Source organism: Ctenocephalides felis, unplaced genomic scaffold (genome assembly GCF_003426905.1).
Source record: "Ctenocephalides felis isolate EL2017-DRISC unplaced genomic scaffold, ASM342690v1 CF-g0.4_SCAFFOLD_01170, whole genome shotgun sequence".
NCBI classification, from domain to species: Eukaryota; Metazoa; Arthropoda; class Insecta; order Siphonaptera; family Pulicidae; genus Ctenocephalides; species Ctenocephalides felis.
The window spans coordinates 62,061,107-62,080,760 of NW_020537324.1; the positions used below are offsets into that span (position 1 = coordinate 62,061,107).

Below are 19,654 nucleotides of genomic sequence, written 5' to 3' on the forward strand. Positions count from 1 at the left end.
TTTCTTTTTTCTTTAGGTGATTTATTCAGCTGTCACTCCATTGACAATCCATCAAGGGAATCAGAGATGCAATTATTGTCTTCTTATGGTCCTGACGTACCAAAGCCAACACTGAGCAAGTTGGTCAGCGCATTTTCTGAATTGAGAGATAAAGCTGATAGAGGAGAACTCTCTTATCCTTATTCCACAAGAGAAGTTGTTAATATAGTAAAACATTTACAAGTACGTATTAACTAAATCATTTTTCTGCCAACCTTGCAATGAAGCAATCTGATTTTATATTATTTTTAAAGATTTATCCAAATGAAAGTATATCGGATGTAATCGGAAACGTGTTAGATTTTGATTTATATTCTGGTGAAGCATTGGAGTCAGTTGCTACAATTTTGAAGAAGCACGGTTTACATGTGGAAAATGTTGTAGATTGGGGTAAAATAAGAAGGCAAAAGGATTTGCAACTTACAGTTGAGCGAAAAAGCGGGTAATATGAATTATCATAAATTATAACGTTATTCACACTTTTATTGTACTGCACATTAAAAAAAGTTAATTACAGAATTAATAATATAAAATTAGAAATATTTGCTTTAATAAATATTATATAAATAGTTAATAGATATTAAAGTACTTGTCAATCTTAATACATAATGTTGATTAAATGTTGTGTATCAATTTATTTTGGAATGCAGAAAGGATGTGAAAGGACCCAAACATGGAAAAGAGGACCCGAAAAACGAACCGCATGTCGGAGGAAATACTTGGGCTGGTGGTACCGGTGGACGTGATACGGCAGGTTTAGGTGGCAAGGGGGGACCCTATAGATTAGATAAGGGACACACTGTGCATCAGGTAAAAAATTTTCATCAAAATCAAATGTATTGTTTAGTACAAAAAACGAGTAATTCTTTTAACAATGCGATTTGGAGAAAATTCTTATCAAATAAAATTAATTTTTTAATAATACAGTTGTCTGATGCCGAGAAAGATGATATTCCAGAAGAAGTAAAAAGAGCTGCACGTGAAATGAATCGAAAAGCGTTTGAAGAGAAACTACGAGAAATCAGGATGAGCGAATATGATGCTGATTTGTACAATCAATTTTCAAATGCTGTTACTAAACAGGTATGCTTTAAAGTGAACAATAATAATGTCTATATGCTTTCATTTGTGATGAAATATTTTATTTAAAAAATAATCAAATATTTTTAAGGTTCAATCATTGAGAGTGATTTTAAGCTCTTTGCAAGCAAAAAGCAAAGAAAGACAATGGCTGAAGCATCAGACGTCCGGAGAACTGGATGATTCAAAATTAATAGAAGGTATTACATGTTAATTTGTTGACTTCTCAGGCTAGCAATTCAATATGCTAATAATATTTACAAAAATATTTTAGGTATTACTGGAGAGCGAAGTATTTACCGGAGAAGAGGAGAACACGACCCTGAAATAGGAGCACCTCAGCTTAAGCCAAAACGATTACGACTGCTGGTTGATGTTTCTGGAAGCATGTACAGGTCAGATATCTAAAATTATCGAAAAACGTTTTTAATTTGGTGTTGAATGTAAAAAAATAATTATTTATTTTGTATCAAATTGTCAACATTTTGATAGAAAGCTTGCCTGTAGTAAAGGGATGAGGTATTTTTAAATACTACAAGAATATAATACTCAAGAATCTACAAATAAATAAAAAATATTGGTTTCTAAAGCATTAGTAAATACTTAATTTTAGACAATAATGATTTTGAGTTATTTGTTTATTCTATTAAGTATATTTTTATTTATTCTACTATAACAGATTCAATGGATATGATGGACGCTTAGATAGACAATTAGAAGCAGTAGTTCTTCTGATGGAAAGTTTTGAGGGTCACGAAGATAGATTCCAGTATGATATATTTGGTCACAGCGGTGAAGCAGACGCTCTAGAATTTGTTAATCATTCAAGACCACCTAAAAATGAAAAAGCTAGATTGGAAACAATAAAAGTAATTAATATTTTAATCTTACAAATATTGTTGATATTTTCAAATAATGGTCCAGATTGATATTGAGTTGTTTTAGTGTTTTTTATTTAGTATTTTTGAAATAAATTGCTTAGTTTTGTAAATGCTTTTGTGGGTCAAAATTTCTATATACAGTTTTATTCAAATAAAATTGTACTAATCACATACAAGGTTATAATGCCCTAAATTTACTATAAGTAAAAATAATTCAACTCAGTATTAATAATATTATTAATGCAATTTCTCTTGTGGTCTAGATGATGCACGCACATGCTCAATTTTGTTGGTCTGGGGATCACACATTAGACGCAACAAATATAGCTATTGATACCCTGGCTAAAGAAGATTGTGATGAGGCAATTGTCGTAGTTTTAAGTGATGCAAATTTGAGAAGATACGGCATTCCTGCAGAACGTCTAGCTAAAGTATTGACCAAAAATCCGGAAGTACAGGCATATGCAGTTTTCATTGGAAGTCTTGGAGAAGAAGCAGAAATGTAAGTGTTTAAATATAACGAATCAAGAACATTAGTAGAAGTGATAAAAATTTTAATTAAATATATTACAGATTAGCTCGAGCTTTGCCTCCCGGCAGAGGATATATCTGTATGGATGTAGCTGAGTTGCCACAGATATTGCAGCAAATATTTACATCATCTATGCTTAGTTAATATATTATAAATGTATAGAAAAAAATGTAAATAATAGTTTAATGAAATGTCATTCCGGTGTTGTAAATAAGTTGTTATGAATTGTGTTGAAATATATTTATATTCTTATAAACAATTCTGAATTTGTTCAAAAAATCATTTTTGAGAAGAGATTTTTTTAAAAATGTTATATGAGTAACATTATGTTATGGTTGTGATATGGTATGTCTAAATTTTGCATATATATACAGCTGATGAAAAGAGCATCAATTTTTTTGTTTTACATATTGAATTTTTGGCTCCGGCGTTTGTGATAAACGATTCTAGTTTATTATGATTCTTGTTTGCATGTTTTGTACTTTTGTGAGCTGTATATACTTAGATAATAGAAATGTATATATATATACCCGTAAATTGATATTGAACGCGCAACACACGTCCATGACTAATAAAAAAACAATCGATTTTGTTTGTTTTTATAAGTGTATAATTGAAAGATAAGGAATAATTTCTAAATCTGCTATTAAAATAATTCTTTTTAAAATTGACTTTTACCGCCATCTGGCCTTGTACTCTCGAATTGTGCGAAAATGCACGAGAGTCTACGATATTTACCGAGGCGTCAGTTTCGATATGGGTTTTGACTGTTTCAGCCATTTTACTTCGGGAGTGATAGTTGATAATAAAATTAAGTATATACAAAGGTTTTAGTTGTTTGCTTTCTCCACGGCCTACCGTGTCCTTATGATTATATTTTAGGTCTCTAATGGCTTGTTTAAATACACTAAAATTAGAAATTAAAACATTAGAACGATTTTTTCCCAAAAATCATGAACGATTTCAAATTATGTCAGCTAGTGTTGATGAGTTGAGTTGTAAATTTATTGGAAGTACAGGCAAAAAATACGAAATTCACGCAAACATTACTGTAAGTATGACATTTTAATTAATTGTTTTTAGCAATGAGACTTATATTATATGCGCATTCGCCTCAATGATATCTCGCAAATTGCTTCAATCTCTTGGTGACGAAACAATGAAATTAGCGATATGTACCTCAAACAATAATTTCTAGATGGTACCAAAATTTTTTTTCGTGACATGTTATGCTACATTCTATTGGATAAACAGCTTCACGTTGTTCTTACTTATTTCAATTAATTTTAAAACAATTATTTATAATATCATATACACATGCTTGACATCCAGAGTGCTGAATTCATATATCATATTATGCAAATATTTATGTCTAATATATATATATATATTTATACATACAATTGTGATTGGTTTAAGACACTTCATACAACTTCCAGATTATTTGATATATATTATTTTAATCAAGACAATTTTTTTCTGTGTTATGGCTTTTTAGCTTAGTAATCAATTAATTAGCAGTTTGAAGTTACATTGAAGCATGTGTTAAATATATCTTATATTTATTAGGAAACTTATCCATCTACGCCACCAGTATGGTTTGCAGAAAGTGAGGAAACTAGTGTAACAAATGCTATTCAAATCTTAAGTAATACGCAAGGACGGGACAATCATGTAATTAGTCAAGTAAGTACCCTTAAGAATTATACTTTTACTGTCAAATACAAGTGGTAGTACTAAATTCTAAGTGGAGTCAACTATACTTTCATATTTTGATAATTTTTGTGCATTTGTGATACTGACTGACTTTTTTAATCCTCCTAAATTTAAGTTTAATCTATTTATTGCGCATATTTCAAGCTTTCAATAAATTTGATATCTAGTACATGTATCACTAAAGCTATTATGGTGACATATTAAAAGAAATTTAAGAACTGCATTTATGAATAAAGATACAACACTATTTGGAATGCTTAGATACAAAAGTATATATACTCCATGTTTATTGTATCTTGCTATTTTCACTCATTTTATTCAAATAATAAGTACCTTTCTTTAATTCAGGTTGGCATTCTGGTAAAAGAACTATGTCGATTACATCAAGTTCCAGAGCCTCCCGATTTAGATGGCCTCACCCTAGGCATGATACCAGGCCCTGAACATCCTGCATCTCCTCCAGAACATGGTAATGGCGAGCCCATGGATAGTGAACTGGAAGATGGATTAGATAGTGAACCAGATTCTGATATGGAGGAAGATTTACATCTTGAAATGGATGAAACTGTTAGAAGCAATAAGGTACAGTTTTTGCGAAAATTATATTGTTTCCTTTAACAATTGTGCAATCTGAGACTATTGAACATCGCATTAAATTTATCAGTTATTTTATAAATTATGATTATTCTATGTTTGAAATTATTATTTGTATTTGTGTGTATTTAAATATTTCAATTCCATATGTTCAGATTGAAATGGTTTATATCATATTGATTATTAATTTGTGCTTTGAATAAGGTTTTGTGCAATCAGTTTTTATGTTGTTGGCATAGCATTTTTAAGTTGTATGCAGTATTTACAAATTATGCCTTTGCTTCAGAAGGACGAGATGGGGGTAGAACATTTAGCAACATTAGAAAGATTACGCCAAAGCCAGCGACAAGACTATTTGAAGGTGATGTTTATTTTTTGCATGGAAAATTCAGTTCAAAGTTTAGCTTGGAAATTGAATTATAACTTTGCTTATGAATACTTCAATAATCTTTTGTGTATATGTGTAGGGTTCGGTGTCTGGATCTGTACAAGCAACAGATCGTCTCATGAAGGAATTACGTGATATTTATAGATCAGATTCTTTCAAAAGTAATATGTATTCAATAGAACTGGTCAATGATTCAATATATGAATGGAATATTAGGTTAATGTCAGTTGATCCAGACAGTCCTCTGCATAATGATTTATTGTTACTGAAGGAAAAGGAAGGCAAAGATTCCATATTGCTAAACATTATTTTTAAAGAGACTTATCCTTTTGATCCTCCATTTGTTCGAGTTGTGCATCCCATAATATCAGGTAAATAATACACACTATTGGGAATATTGAATGGTTAGTTTTGTTTATTAAAAATAATTATTTCACAGGTGGGTATGTCTTAGTTGGTGGTGCGATATGCATGGAGTTGTTAACAAAACAAGGTTGGTCAAGTGCCTATACCGTGGAGGCTGTTATCATGCAAATAGCAGCAACTCTCGTGAAAGGCAAGGCACGCATTCAGTTTGGACCGGCCAGAGTTGTAAATCAAGGACAATATAGCTTGGCAAGGGCACAGCAGAGCTTCAAATCCTTAGTGCAAATACATGAAAAAAATGGTAATATAATCTATGTTACTAAATAATTTTTGTAGATATCATTTTACACCAGAATTTTTACAGGTTGGTTTACACCTCCTAAAGAAGATGGCTAAATTAAAGTGTGTTTTTGTTTAAAAGAGACTATTCAAAATTAGATTGTGTCAAAAAAGAAAGTTAAAAACAAAAGAAAAGTTATGAAATGGACCTTAAATAATAATTACTTCATAAAGTTAACTTTTTAGTTTAACATAAACTTTTAAGAACTTTAAAGTGAAGTTTTCTTGCTGTTTTATCATGTTATGCTACTAGTTTCCATTTTTAAACAAACCATGCTATGTGTTACTAAATTGCAATTGATAAAAGTGAACATTAATATAAACATCTTACGGAAAAACAATTACTGATGAAGTTTTGTGAATGTGATTCCAATTTTCCAAGGGTGTATGATGTTTTAAGTGATTCCTTGTTTAGTTCTTGGTGCCACTATCAAAGACTCGATTTAAACTCCCAGCTCATGGTTACATTAAATAAACTGTGTTGGGAGTTTGCATCTCATTTCTATGAATTAATTATTTTCTAATTGACTTAATTATTGAAACAATATTCTAAATTAATTAGATTTATTTCAAATGTGTTTAAAAAAATCTTATCACCATGTAAGTTCATCCTTATAAGATCAAAATTATATTTATCCTTCATATTAAATTTCTTATTAGGAAATAAACTATATATTAAGTTACATATTATGCAGTTACTGAATAAATATTTGTATATAAAACATTTTACTTATATTTTTATTTGAGTGAAAGTATGTTGAATATTAAATAATGCTTTATTTGTAAATTTAAGTTTTTTATTTGATGCTCTTTGGGTTATTTTAGCGTTGTTAACATTTCATTGTTTTTACATAATTTATTATTTCAAGAATGAATTAGTTCCCCTATTTTTTTATATATGTTATTGTATAACTGACCAAAAATATTATTCGTATTTTTTGCAATAAAGAGCCTATAATGACTTTATTGAATATAGATACAACACATGCGTGTAACAGTTGAATGATTCTTAACAAATAACATAAATATATAAATAGTGGTGCATGGCATTGTGCCTCAAGGCAAATTGCTGGAATTTCAGAAAAACATTAAATTTATATAAAATTATTACTGAAACTATATATGCTCATTTTCAATATTTATTTGGAAAATCCCTGAAGAAAAAAGAAAAAAGAATTTTTGAAATATAATTTTAATAATGATATTGTATTTGAAGTTGGTACCCACTTACCAACTAGATAAATGTCGGTAAGTTATGGTATTACTGATGTTGGCACTACTTAAATATTATTTTGACTTTAAATTAAGTCCAGTCTTGCTCAAAACAAGTGAAATCTTTTAAGTTAGTGCTAAAATACAATTTTACTGTGAAAGACGTATTCCCACCTATGTGCATTATCCAAAAAAGAAAACTTTTGGTAAGTAATTTTTTATTACAAAAAATATAAACAAAATCTTTAGACATATAGGAAGGGTATATTTTTTAAATATATTTTGCAACACTAAAAGAAGACAGAACCACTAGCCTTTTATTCTTGTAATTTGTATCATATTCTTTCTTGGGTTATATTATGGCCGTTCTTATTGCAAAATTCATTGCATACATAAGTAGATACTTACAGTATACAAGACAATTGTATTGTATACTGTATTGGATTATTGTTTTAATACTATTCGTTGAACTATTATGACACAAAGCAATACCTTTCCCAAACAGAAATATACAGTAATTGATAGACATTGCATTACATTAGCAGAATACTTTTAACCATGAAGTTCTTGATGAACGTGAATTTCAAAAAATTTTAATGCAAAATAGAGTTGTTGAATATTTGTGAATTTACCAGCTGAAAGTTGATTTCTCATAATTGTGATCTTCGAATGGTTTAAAATGTTTATTTCCCCTGAATTTTGTAAACAACATTATATTATCATCATAATTATTTATTTGTGTAAAGAAAATTAGATACATTTATTTTTGATATATTTTTATATTATATTTCTCATTCTGACTTAAACTATAATGCCTTTTAAACATAAAAGCAGTCAAATATATATTTATTCAATTAAATTACTAACACATTAAAACTATATCATATATGATTCATATATCAAATAATGAAGATTTTATTTACAGAGGAGTAAACCTCATCATTATTTTACATAAAAACGTCATTACTAAACAATTCTACAAAAAATACAGTATTATTAAACCTAAGTATAAGCACTTATATCAATCCAGAAAAATAAAACTTATTTTCTATGTCAATTTCAACAAGATTAAAACAATTTCATGTTATAAGATCATTTTACCAAAGAGTCTTACACAACGTTCATACCACCCACATACACACAATGTAAACCTAAAAATAAATTTACGTGATATACTATTATCTCATATCAAAATCATTATTTTCTTCTGCAGTTTTGTCAGTATTGTTCTTCAACTGTTCTTTATCTTTCTTCATTCCGTCGATATCATTAGCATTATTATCATTGATCAATTCATCAATATTTTCTTCGTCCTTATTATACCTTAAATTTGGTTGGATGGGAATTTCACAAGAGTTAGATGATTCACAAAAGTCATTTGGTACTTCACAAGGTGATCTGGGAGATACTATTGTTTCAGGAATTGTGCTAGGTGTTAATAAGTCTGATGGCTCTGATCCAAAATGTAAGCCTTCAGTAATGATATTTATTTCTGAATTACTAGTATCGTCTACTTTACTAATTTCAGTTTCTGTAGAAACAACCATATTTGTTGGACTAAGATTCTGATTACTTTCGATAGTATTTTTATCTAGATTACAATCTTCACTTAATTCGGTAACTGAACTTTCCTTAACGTCTACCTGTGTGTGGGTAGTAGATTCTAAAACTGTAGCTGGTGAATCCTGCACATCTACATTTGAAACATTTTGATTTTCAATTATCGTTTCTGGAAATATATTGTTCTCATTGTTTATTTCCATTTTATCTATTGGTTCTTGTGTTTTGGTTTCATGATCTTTTTCCATGGTGCAATTATTTTCAATTTCCATGCTATCTTCTATAATATTTTTGTTCTCCAATTCATTGCTATTTTTTTCAATTAAATTATTTTCTAATTCTATTTCAGCTGGCGGACAAGTTGTATCTACAACTTTAGATTCTTCAACTGTTTCATTTTTTGTTGAAGCTTCTGTTTCCACTTGCATGTTTTTATTTGAATCTATATCAACTTCCAATTGACTATTTTCATTGTCATTAAGCAATGGCATTGACTCATTTGAAAATGTTGTATTTGAGCTTTCTGGCTCATTGAGTTCTTCATCTTTGCAATCACTATTTAATTCAGGCATACTTAAATTTGCTGATATATCACTGTTATGTACAAGACTTTCATGACTCATTGGTACATCTGGTGTTTGAAAAATATCACTAGACGCTAATTCTTTACTGGTTACTGGACTGTATGAAGTTGTTTGATATAACATTTCACATGCCATATGCAATGGATTTGTTGATTTTGGTGCTATTTCTGGATTTGTGATTGTAATAGGTAAATCTAAACTTGTAGGTATATTTGTTGAATTGACTCCTATAACAGCTAAGCTATCATCAATATTCTGATTAAAATTAATTTCTTCAATCTTTTCGCTATCTTCTGCTTTTTTACTAGGTAGTTCTAATGGCGACATGATAGGTTGTTGTAAAGCTGTACTTGTTTCACTTACTGTAGAGTGCTTATAATCATTTTGTTGTATATTTTGATAAATGTCTAGATCTGGATTTGTTCCATCATTTTGAAAAACATTAGTATTAGCTAATGCTGTTGCAAGTATATCTTTGTTACCAAATTCATGTTGGTATGAAACATTTTCATTAACAGTTAAAACATTTTCATCTAATGTATTAACTTCTTGATTTCCTGCAAGAGCTGCTAATATTTGTTGAGCGTTTCCTTGTAAAATCAATTGTTGCCCATCTGTAGTGAGTATTTGCTGCTCGCTAAGGGCTAGTAGACTTTGTTGATCTAAGATGAATTGTTGGCCATCAGCATTAATAATTATTTGTTGATTTTCTAAACCTTCTAATGGCACATCTATCTGAGCAGGAGTAACAGCAGTTGCATCAGCAGGCGAAACTGCAATTTGTTCTGTTAAAGTATTTTCTTCTGACATATTAGCCAAAACATTGTCCTGAACATTTGCTGCTGGCACTAGTTGATTATTGGCATCCAAATATAAAGGCTGATTATCAATAGGTGTCAAATTCCCATTTTCTTCAACAGAACATAAGAAGAAAGATCCCAGAGGTCCATTAAATGTCTCTCCTGGCACAGCTAGTAATTGTGCATCAGGTAAAGCAGTTAGAGCCGGTTCTTGAGGCAATGTTGTACTGGCATCAGATTCAGAAACATTTGCAGATGATAGTTGCTCTTGAGTTTGTGATATAGAATGAGTATCTGAATTATCTGAATGTTCTACATCGGATGATGTTGGCATGTCAATATTTGTTTGATATAATGCTTCTTGTGATGCCACAGATTTGGCATCAATTGGGGTAAGAGGTGGCATTGCTGGTTGTTTATTTATTATAATTGTTTTTTTCTTTTGAATTAGTTGAGCATTCTCTGTAACATTAGGTAAAGGACCAATTTTCTTTAAAGTTGTATTTGGCTTGATGATCTTTTTCTGATGAGGATGGTGTTCAATTTTGATATCTTGAGTCATTGTTTGCATGTGTTTTATTCCCTCTGGAGTGATAATTTTACCATGGGCCGTTTCAGTGACAAAACCTAATTTTTCCATCTCAGCCAATTGTTGTGTAGAAAGTTTGACAAAACCTTTCTTATGAACCTGCGGTTTTGTTCTTTCGGGTAAAATATTTTTTGTTATTTGATTCACATCTTTAATTAATGTATGTGGTTGATTATTTGTTTTCTTATTTACAATTATTTTTGTAGCTCCAGTTTTCTTAATTTGATTAGGGGATAATGAAGATAATACTTTTCCTTTATTCATTATTAGTTGATTTGGTTGTATAATCTGTCCAGAAGAAGAAATTAGTTTTGATGTTGTGACCAAAGAACCCTTTGATGTGAGCATGGTATGTCCCACATTTGAAGGAATTTTTTGTTTCATTGTTGCAGGTGCTAATTTTGCAGTATTTTGTAAATTTGTCCTGGATATTATTTGGCCTTTACTAGTAAGCAGCAACTGGCTTGGCTTTGACGTGGTTACGATGGCAGATGAATTTTTGGGGTTTATAATTGCTCCTTTAGATGTTACTATCGTCTGCGGAGTTACAGAACTTTTCATCTTTTGATCTGCAGTCAAAACAACTTTACTTTGTTCTCCATTTGAGTTTGTAATAAACAAAACAGTATTTCCAGAAGAGTCAACATTAACTTTTTGATGAACTACTTTTTGTATAATTGGCTTACCAGGTGGGCTCACTACCTCATTACTTCCAACTTGACTTGAATTACTAGTAGTAGTTTTAACTATTATTGATTTTTGTTGCAAACGCTTTCCAACTGTATATTTGCTGCCAGCTGGAGAAGAAGATGATGGGATAACTATGAATTTACCAGGTTTTCCAGGTTGTGTAATAACTGTTGGGTTTTGTTTTAAAATTTTAGTTTTGGTTGGCGATTGATAAACTCTTTGATTCTTTGCTAATAATGCACTATTGGGTGAGCTTGAAGCTGCTTTCTGAATTAACATAGATTTTGAATTTTCTACTTTTCTTAAAATTTGCATTTTAGGTGTCATCTTTGGCACATGAGTTTTTTGTTCCATCTTGTTTACAATTTCATGTGATTTATCCATTATTATTATATTATTATCAATAATCATGCTCGATTCATCAACATTTTCTGGCAGCACCAATTGCATTTGATCTAGATTATCATTTGTTATAATTTCATCAGATAAAACAATTGGCATGGAATTGATGTCAAAAACAGAGTCATCTTGAGCAACATTTTTAATAGGAACATGTTTTTTAGAAGTTATTATAGCTGGCTTCTTGGTACCTTTCTTCAAAATTCTCAATTCTGATTTCATTTGTTTTGGCATTTCATTTACAGGATCTCTATGTATAGAAGGTTTTGGTTTTTCAATTACAAATGTTTCGATATCTTCTATTTGATCAATAGCACTTTTGAAATCACTTTGATTTGTAGCTGCACTTTTCTCATTTTTCATCTTAATAACAAATTGTTTCTTAGGATTTGCACAGATGTCACTAACTTTATTATGTTTAACTTTGGAAGATGAATTTTTGATTATATCTTTTGAAGAATTAGATACTGAAGAGCACGGACTTTCAGTTAATATATTATGCAGGCGAGATTTCATTGGCGCTTTAAAAATTGTTTCAGGTGTTTGAGACCTACCAGTTATATATGACTGAATATCTGGTACTTCCAACTTTTTTTCTTCAACCTCAACATGAAGTTTATCTACATTATTAGTTTCACACTTTTTATCATCAATGTTTTCAATTTTATTATTCTTCTCTATATTTAGTGGTTCAGAAGCATCAATAGCGCCGAGTCCCAATTGAGGCACTTTTTGTTCAGGTAGTGTAGGTGATTTAGTCAACAATGTTGTGTTGTGCGTTGTAGTTTTGTTTTTTGCAGGAGATACTGTTGATTCATCAATATTTTCAGAGTGAGCTGATTCTGAAAAATTGATTAGACACTCAGCAACATTTATTGCACTAATTGATTTATCATTTTTATTTGTATCTTTATCATTTAGAATATCACTGTCATTGCTAATTATTTTATCTTCCTTAATAGAGGTTTGCAAGGTGTCATCACCAATTTTTGAAGATTCTTCTATAACTGCATTCTCAATCACATTAAATGTTTTATCTGACTCTTGAATTATTTGTGGAGGTTTATCTATTCTTGGAGATTTTGGGATACTTTCACCAGTCGAACTTCTTGATTTTCTTTTCTTTAATATTTGTTTTGGTTCAGCAATGTCATTTGAATGCAAGGAACTGTTGGTAATACTATAAAGTGATATGCTTTCTTCATTCTGTATTTCATCTGGGAGAACATCTCCAGTATTCTTTATAGTAATATCATCATTTTCATTCTTTTCATTATTAGTGTCACTTAACTTAGGTAATTTTGTCTCTTCAGGGTGGAGATTAGATTCTTTTATAGAGTCAGTATCGTCAATTTTAGTAACTACAGTATCAATTTTAGTAACTACAGAATCAATTTCAGAAACTACAGGATCAATTTCAGAACCTATAGGATCAATTACAGATAATTGGCCTTCATGCATTGCATTACTACTGAAATCAGATTTTGTGCTTATGGCAGCCTTCAAATCAGCTTCTGTAATTTCTTTTATGTCATTATTTAAATTATTTTCAATATCTTCTTCTTTATTCATACTGTCTGTTTCATTTTCTGTAGCTTTATCACCGCTTAAATTCAAGTTATCTTTACTCACATCATCTAAAACAATATCATTGTCATCAATAGGCTTTATATCACTTCCATATTTTTCTTGCATGCGAGTTTTGAATATTTGTTTGCTTTTGAAAATTCTTTTCCCTCTTTCTTTTGGAGACATTATTTCTCGTAAAGGTTTCTGTTTGACTTCTACATCAACAAATTTATCTTGTGGAACTTCTGGCAATTCAGGTAATTTGGTTTTATTAAGGATATCATCTATATCAAGTTCCAAATTATTGGAATCATTTTGCTCTTTAGAATCTAGTAGCTTTGTATGTTCAACTGTATCTGAAACCACTGGTTTTATAGAGTCTTGCTTTTTATCACTAGAACTTATATCTGCAGGTTCTGGCGTATATTCAAATTCCTTTCTGGTTTTCTTTGTTATAAGTCTAGGAATCTTTCTACCTGGACTTTTAGGAACATCAATTACATCATCTTCTTCAAAATCGAAACAAGATTTTGATTTGCTTTCATCTTCAGACTTTTCAACAGAATTAGTTCTAGATTTACTATCATTTTCTACAGGCATAGAAGTATCATCTTTATTATTAGATAAACTAATATCCATTATAGGATCTGTAGATTCATTTTTATCTTTTGATACAGATATAGATGCATCATCTTTTGATTTTGCAGATTCAGATACATCAGTTTCACTAACTGCAGTTTCTTGTTCATTTTCATTAATTGATAGATTAGATACATCTTTATCTGGTTCTACTACAGATGTAGATAATTTATTGTCGTCTTCAGACATGCTTGTATCTGCAGTTTTTTCTTTATCTGTATCTTCCATTTCACTATCTTGATCATCTGACCAATCGGCCAACAATTTACTTTTAATTTCATGTTCACTTGATTTAATTTTCTTAGCAGAAACATCAGTTTTCTTTGTTGATCTACCTCGTTTCTTTCCTTTAGGATTTATACCCGGTGACATTTTACCTTTAGCAGATAAAGCTCTTTTAGGTTCTTTATTTGCCATTTTAGGAGTATTCTGTGATTCATCTTGCGTGAGCTGACTAGTTCTTGATATACCGCTAACCCTTGTTGGTGTTTGATAGTTGGAATTATATGAGCTATTGGGAGAGTATTTTGAAAATATTGGTGAACTGCCATATCCACTTGCAGAATGTTGTTTTAAATGTATTATTATAACATTTATTCGATCTGTTTTATATCCACATTTGTAGCAATTATATTTCTTATCTGACGATGGTCCTGTTGGGGAGTTATATTGAGAAGATCCAGGTGTACTAAATTGTGATGACCGTGACTGCAATAAACAATAGTAAATTTATTTCAAGTTTAATTATTATTTTATTAATTCATGCGGTTTTTACAACATTCAAGAAATTTGAACTGTGCATTGTTTTATTGTCAAAAATGAATGTTTAATTTATTAGAGATTTTTCTGGCATGATCTTTTTCAAGAATTATGTATCAAAATGAGCTCTAAAGAATCTTACAAATATGTGTTCAGTATCAGGAGATAAAACTCCAGATAAACATACCTTAGGGGTCCAATCACTGCTGGGTGAGAGAATTCCACTTTTATTCTTTTTTGAAGGACTGGCTTTACTAATGCTAATATCTATTAAAGAAATACAAAAGATTAAAATATTTATTAGAAACATATTGTTGTCGTCAATAATCACCTTTTGTTGTCTTTTTTTTCTTTTGTACGGGCGAGCCATATAAATCATTGTAACTCAATTTAGGGCTAGGTGCATATTTAGAATCCTCAGCTATAGCTGGGTTACCACCAGTTAATTCCTCTGCTTTTTTAATATCATTAGGAAATTTTTCCATAAACTTATTTTTTGCCCGAAATTTATCTATTATAAAAATAACAATAGTTAAATAATATTGTAGACATATATATGTATATATGTGTATGTAATTTATTTCTTTATATGTAATGTTATATATATGTATGTATGTTTACCAAGTCCTTTCTTAATGAATTCATCTTTTCTACTGCAATTATACCGATAAATATCACTAACACTCTTGACAAAACCACTGAAAGAAAAAAATAATTTAATAATGAGTCTACTATTTAACACATTTTTGAACACTTACAATTTCTCTTCTTCAAAGAATCTAACAACAGCAAAAGGCGACTTTTTCAAGCCTTGTAAAGTTCCTTCTGGCAATTTATTTTCTGACCACACTTCGCCTGGCCACCAACATGGCCCCAGTTTCACCCATACTATGTCCCCATCCAAATATTGTATTTCAGTTTGATCACACATGTTAACTATAATAATTAAGAAAACATTTAGGAGGAACAAATTGGTAAGTTACTTAATTAATTAAAAAAAATGTGTAAGGTTTATGACCACAGTACAATATTAAATTTCATTCGCAGATAGAGTAAGTTAAAATATTCATGCGTTCTCTTACGATATAGTTTTTATAGATAACTTGAACTTTCTGAATTTATTTCATTGCATAGTATTCAAATATATGAAATTTTATGTTTGTTATGATTGGATCTGGCAGGTTGACTGTAACTACAAATGGCGAATCGCGCTTTGCTCGGAGTGATAGATGTGCGAACAACTGATAATAGTAGACACATAATTTTTTACTCCAATGCACTTTTACACAGGTTTATTCTTGATATTCTACTATTTTTGATTAGGTCACTTACATTGTTTTACATATAAAATAAACTTTAGCACGAATTTTATAATCTCGGGCGTTCATGTTTATTACCCACAATACATTGAACAAGCGTCGCCAAGGTACACCAACATCAGAAAATTGCTTAAATAAATTATTGTTAACATGATAAATGCCTTGGATATGTTTTTATTTAGTATAAATACACAAATATATGAATGCTTTAATATTCATTTATAAATTAATTCTAAATTTTAAATTTAAAAAATATTTAAGAATTTTCATAGTAAAATGTTGGTCATTCTTAATAGATTAAATAGTCGAACTTCACAATGTTTTGGTAACGTGTTTCAATAGTAGTAGTGGCGTTTGTCAGCCATTTACGAGCATAATTCAAAAGAACAAGGTAATGTTTGTTTTGCAAATAAATAACCGGTATGTCCATTTTTTAATGTATTATTCCTTATATTCTTTGTGGTTTATCTTGGAGTAGAAAACAAAAGACGAAGCAGTCTCAATTATTTTTTCACTATTTCAGATTACATGAACTAAACAAGCGTTGACATCGCAGATTTTAGATTTAAAATAGCGGGGTTTAAATATTTTAATTCTGTGAAGACTGTTATAAAAAGTAGAAAAACTTATAACTGCAATATGGCAATGGCGGTACCATCACGTTTCGCATGTCTGAAAATTGAAGACGATGATTTTCGACCAAAAAATCCGAATAAAGAAAAGAATTGTAATAATAAGAAAAAACCTGCAGGAAACAATAAATCAGAACCTAAAAAAACAACTAAAGGAAATCCCAATCCTAAGAACCTTCAGGTAAATTATTTATTTTATGTTTAAAAACTAGAATTGTACAAAACTGATGAGATATTTTTTTTAGCAGTCGAAAACAAATCAGCAAAATAAGAAGAAAAAAAATGATAAAAGTACTGAGCAATGGGAGCAATGGAAACAAAAGGATAATGAATTAGTTGATGAGTGCTATGAAGATGATTTACAACAGGTTGATAAGTATTAAAACATTTTCTTTAAGTAAGAAAATGATTTCATGGAATTATGCTTCTGATAACTATATTTATAAAGATATTTCATGCATTTTGTTTATCTATAATATTTCAATATTTTTGAAAATCTACAGGCTCTACTTCTATCTAAGCTAGAGTTTGAAGAAAAGAAACATCTGAATAAGCAAAAGAAATGTAATGAAGTAATTGGTAAATCGGATAACATTGATGGGAAAGAAAATAAAAAACAAAAGAATAAGTCTAAAGTTATGTCCTTGGACCAGTTTAATAATCTAATGTCGGGAAATGTAAATGAAGAGGTTAATGTAACAATCAATCAAGAAGTAGAGGAAAATTTTGAGAATGATAAAGAGTTTTTCTCAAGATTGCAAATGGATACTAAAGAGGAGTTATCTAAAGAGCATATGAGAGAAACCATTCAAGTACGACAGCCTCCTACAACTGAAATTATAACATCCGCACAATATAAAGAACAAGTGAGTTATCATTTATAACACTCATATATATATATATATATATATATATATATATATATATATTGTGATAATTCTAAAATAAAATGGGTTTTGCTGCTGCTTTCTATCTGTGTTAACCGACTGAATGATGCTGAATTCTAAACAAAGCCCTTTTGATATTCAATATTTGTTCATATTGATATTCTAAGTCATTGATTGTTTATTAATCAAAGTTAATATATAGTAGCAGAAGAGAAAGATATGTTTTGCACTCTTGATCTGAGCGTTCCAAGAATTAGGTTCATGTACATACAAGCTGACAATTTAGCAGAACAGATTAGCAAAATGTGTTGTTAAAGTATTAATAATAATTCAATTATTGATGAATTTTTAAATATTACAATTTCTGTTTACTGTATGGTATTGTCACGGCCCCTGAAATAATAATACTTGTTTCAATTTTCAACAAATTTTGAAAAGTATTCAAGGAATATTTTGAATTTATTAGATTTGCAAGAAAATTCAGCATTCTTCTATTATTTCATTTCAATATTCTTGTTTTGATTTTGGTATTCTTTTAACATTTACATGCATTTAATTGTCCAAATATCTAATAATTAGTTGTGATATTGAGTTCACAATTCACAATTTTCCATCTTGCTTGTTGATATTAGATAGCAACCACATTATTTTATGTGATTTTAATAATTACAAGGATATAGTTATATGCTCTTAATATAATAATTTGAAATATCACAAATGATAGAAAATCTCTTCACTTTTAGCTTGAAAAGAAAGATGAAGAAATACAAAAACTTCGAGCAGTAGTAGATGACTTGAAAGCAGAGTTATTGACTGTTAAAACTAGAAATAAGAAACTTTGTAGCATTCTTGGTCAAGGGGAAAGTAAGTTGGCAAATTTCATTCAACAATAAATTGAATCAAAATTACTTAATATAAATATACGTTTTCAGTGCGAGATAAAGCAGAAGTTCTTGTAGAAGTTGATCGTTTGACTCGTGTTCAAGTTGAACTTACTGCAGAAGTACAGTCACTGCATGCTCAGTTAGAACAAGAAAAATCCAAAGTGCATTATTTAACTGAAAAGGACCATAAAGGGAAGGATAAGGTATGTATTGGGAATTTTAATCATGGTTTTTTGTTGAAATATAATTCTTTGATATTTTCCAAATTATTGGTTATATGTTTGGGTATGTAAAGACATTTTTAGTTTTGTATGGTATTTTCCAGTTTCGAGTAAAATCTGTGAGATTCGATATGTCAACAGAAATTTCAAGACATGATTTGAATTGAACCAATTGATATGTTTATCAGATATTATTTATAAATATCTTATTCTGTATCAAATTCAGTATTTCTGTACATATATTTCAAGAATTATATATTTGGTTCACTTCAATGCACTTAATTTCTATATAAAAAAGTATACAATATTTGTAAGTGTAGGTTATATTTAATTATATATTATTATGGAGGGATTTATGATAATTATTTTCTCAGAAAAAACGGGATAATGCTGCAACTAGAACAGACTAAAGGACTGACTGAAGAAATAATTTCAGAAACAATTCTATGTTATGAAACTATTTTACATTTCCATTCTTTAATTGAAGTTTTAATAACAAGAGTTAATGAAATGAATTTAATACTTTGATTTAATACTGATCAGTATCTAGCTTATTCCGTTAAGATTATATAGAGATATGTTATATAATGAAATTTTTTAATAACCCAAAATGTTATAATTTACATTTAAGTGAATGTATATGTGATACAGCATACGTATTAAACCTATTAATTAGTTATATATCATTCTATTCAAAAAGATTATTTTATATTGAAATATACTCATAAGATAAAAATATATTCATAAGATTATTAAGAGTTTCATTGAACAAATGTTACATGCTATTATTCAAGAAACTATCATTAAGTATTTTGATTAATAATTTTTAACTTTCCGAAGGAGAAGTTTATGTTTTCATAAAAAAATCCGATTCGCTAATTTTATGTTTTCTCGACCATTCTGAATCGAATGAGACCAAATTTGGAAAAAGTATGTGTGTATGTGTGTGTACGCGTGTATGTGAACAGATTTTTT

General features: G+C 29.5%; 4 protein-coding genes across 10 annotated transcripts in view; 3 read left to right on the forward strand and 1 right to left on the reverse strand.

Annotated features, from left to right (window-relative positions):
* LOC113365947 (von Willebrand factor A domain-containing protein 8) overlaps positions 1 to 2,676 on the forward strand; it is a 39,616-nt gene extending 36,940 nt beyond the window's left edge. Inside the window, exons 13-21 of the mRNA XM_026607491.1 lie at positions 17 to 222; positions 294 to 481; positions 690 to 849; positions 967 to 1,122; positions 1,211 to 1,319; positions 1,394 to 1,514; positions 1,799 to 1,988; positions 2,264 to 2,502; positions 2,574 to 2,676. Coding sequence (XP_026463276.1) covers positions 17 to 222; positions 294 to 481; positions 690 to 849; positions 967 to 1,122; positions 1,211 to 1,319; positions 1,394 to 1,514; positions 1,799 to 1,988; positions 2,264 to 2,502; positions 2,574 to 2,676 — 1,472 coding nt within the window. The remainder of the gene's footprint in view (positions 1 to 16; positions 223 to 293; positions 482 to 689; positions 850 to 966; positions 1,123 to 1,210; positions 1,320 to 1,393; positions 1,515 to 1,798; positions 1,989 to 2,263; positions 2,503 to 2,573) is intronic.
* A 620-nt stretch (positions 2,677 to 3,296) lies between these two features.
* LOC113366101 (ubiquitin-conjugating enzyme E2 Q2) lies at positions 3,297 to 6,544 on the forward strand. Of its 2 annotated transcripts, none has more exons than XM_026607652.1 (7): positions 3,297 to 3,583; positions 4,102 to 4,218; positions 4,597 to 4,830; positions 5,129 to 5,203; positions 5,310 to 5,601; positions 5,670 to 5,897; positions 5,961 to 6,544. In XM_026607652.1, exons 1-7 carry the CDS (start codon positions 3,422 to 3,424, stop codon positions 5,990 to 5,992), a joined length of 1,140 nt encoding a protein of 379 aa, XP_026463437.1. In that variant the 5' UTR covers positions 3,297 to 3,421; the 3' UTR covers positions 5,993 to 6,544. The 2 variants fall into 2 exon arrangements, with proteins under 2 accessions (XP_026463437.1, XP_026463438.1); XM_026607653.1 differs by having other exon boundaries at positions 5,132 to 5,203; positions 5,961 to 6,543.
* A 698-nt stretch (positions 6,545 to 7,242) lies between these two features.
* Positions 7,243 to 19,321, forward strand: LOC113368395 (G kinase-anchoring protein 1-like). 4 transcript variants are annotated; one of them, XM_026609943.1, is made up of 7 exons: positions 7,243 to 7,353; positions 16,579 to 16,868; positions 16,933 to 17,055; positions 17,191 to 17,553; positions 18,318 to 18,438; positions 18,507 to 18,661; positions 19,054 to 19,320. In XM_026609943.1, the coding sequence occupies exons 2-7, from the start codon at positions 16,695 to 16,697 to the stop codon at positions 19,087 to 19,089; spliced, it is 972 nt and encodes a 323-aa protein (XP_026465728.1). In that variant the 5' UTR covers positions 7,243 to 7,353; positions 16,579 to 16,694; the 3' UTR covers positions 19,090 to 19,320. The 4 variants fall into 4 exon arrangements, with proteins under 4 accessions (XP_026465728.1, XP_026465727.1, XP_026465729.1 ...); XM_026609942.1 differs by lacking the exon at positions 7,243 to 7,353 and adding an exon at positions 16,350 to 16,446; XM_026609944.1 differs by lacking the exon at positions 7,243 to 7,353 and adding an exon at positions 16,365 to 16,475 and having other exon boundaries at positions 16,936 to 17,055; positions 19,054 to 19,321.
* On the reverse strand, positions 8,205 to 16,151 carry LOC113368394. 3 transcript variants are annotated; one of them, XM_026609940.1, is made up of 6 exons: positions 16,134 to 16,151; positions 15,495 to 15,672; positions 15,358 to 15,434; positions 15,068 to 15,247; positions 14,924 to 15,003; positions 8,205 to 14,685 (listed from the first exon to the last, which is right to left on the reverse strand). In XM_026609940.1, the coding sequence occupies exons 2-6, from the start codon at positions 15,665 to 15,667 to the stop codon at positions 8,326 to 8,328; spliced, it is 6,870 nt and encodes a 2,289-aa protein (XP_026465725.1). In that variant the 5' UTR covers positions 15,668 to 15,672; positions 16,134 to 16,151; the 3' UTR covers positions 8,205 to 8,325. The 3 variants fall into 3 exon arrangements, with proteins under 3 accessions (XP_026465725.1, XP_026465724.1, XP_026465723.1); XM_026609939.1 differs by having other exon boundaries at positions 16,069 to 16,138; XM_026609938.1 differs by lacking the exon at positions 16,134 to 16,151 and adding an exon at positions 15,819 to 16,054.
* Positions 19,322 to 19,654: the final 333 nt, after the last annotated feature.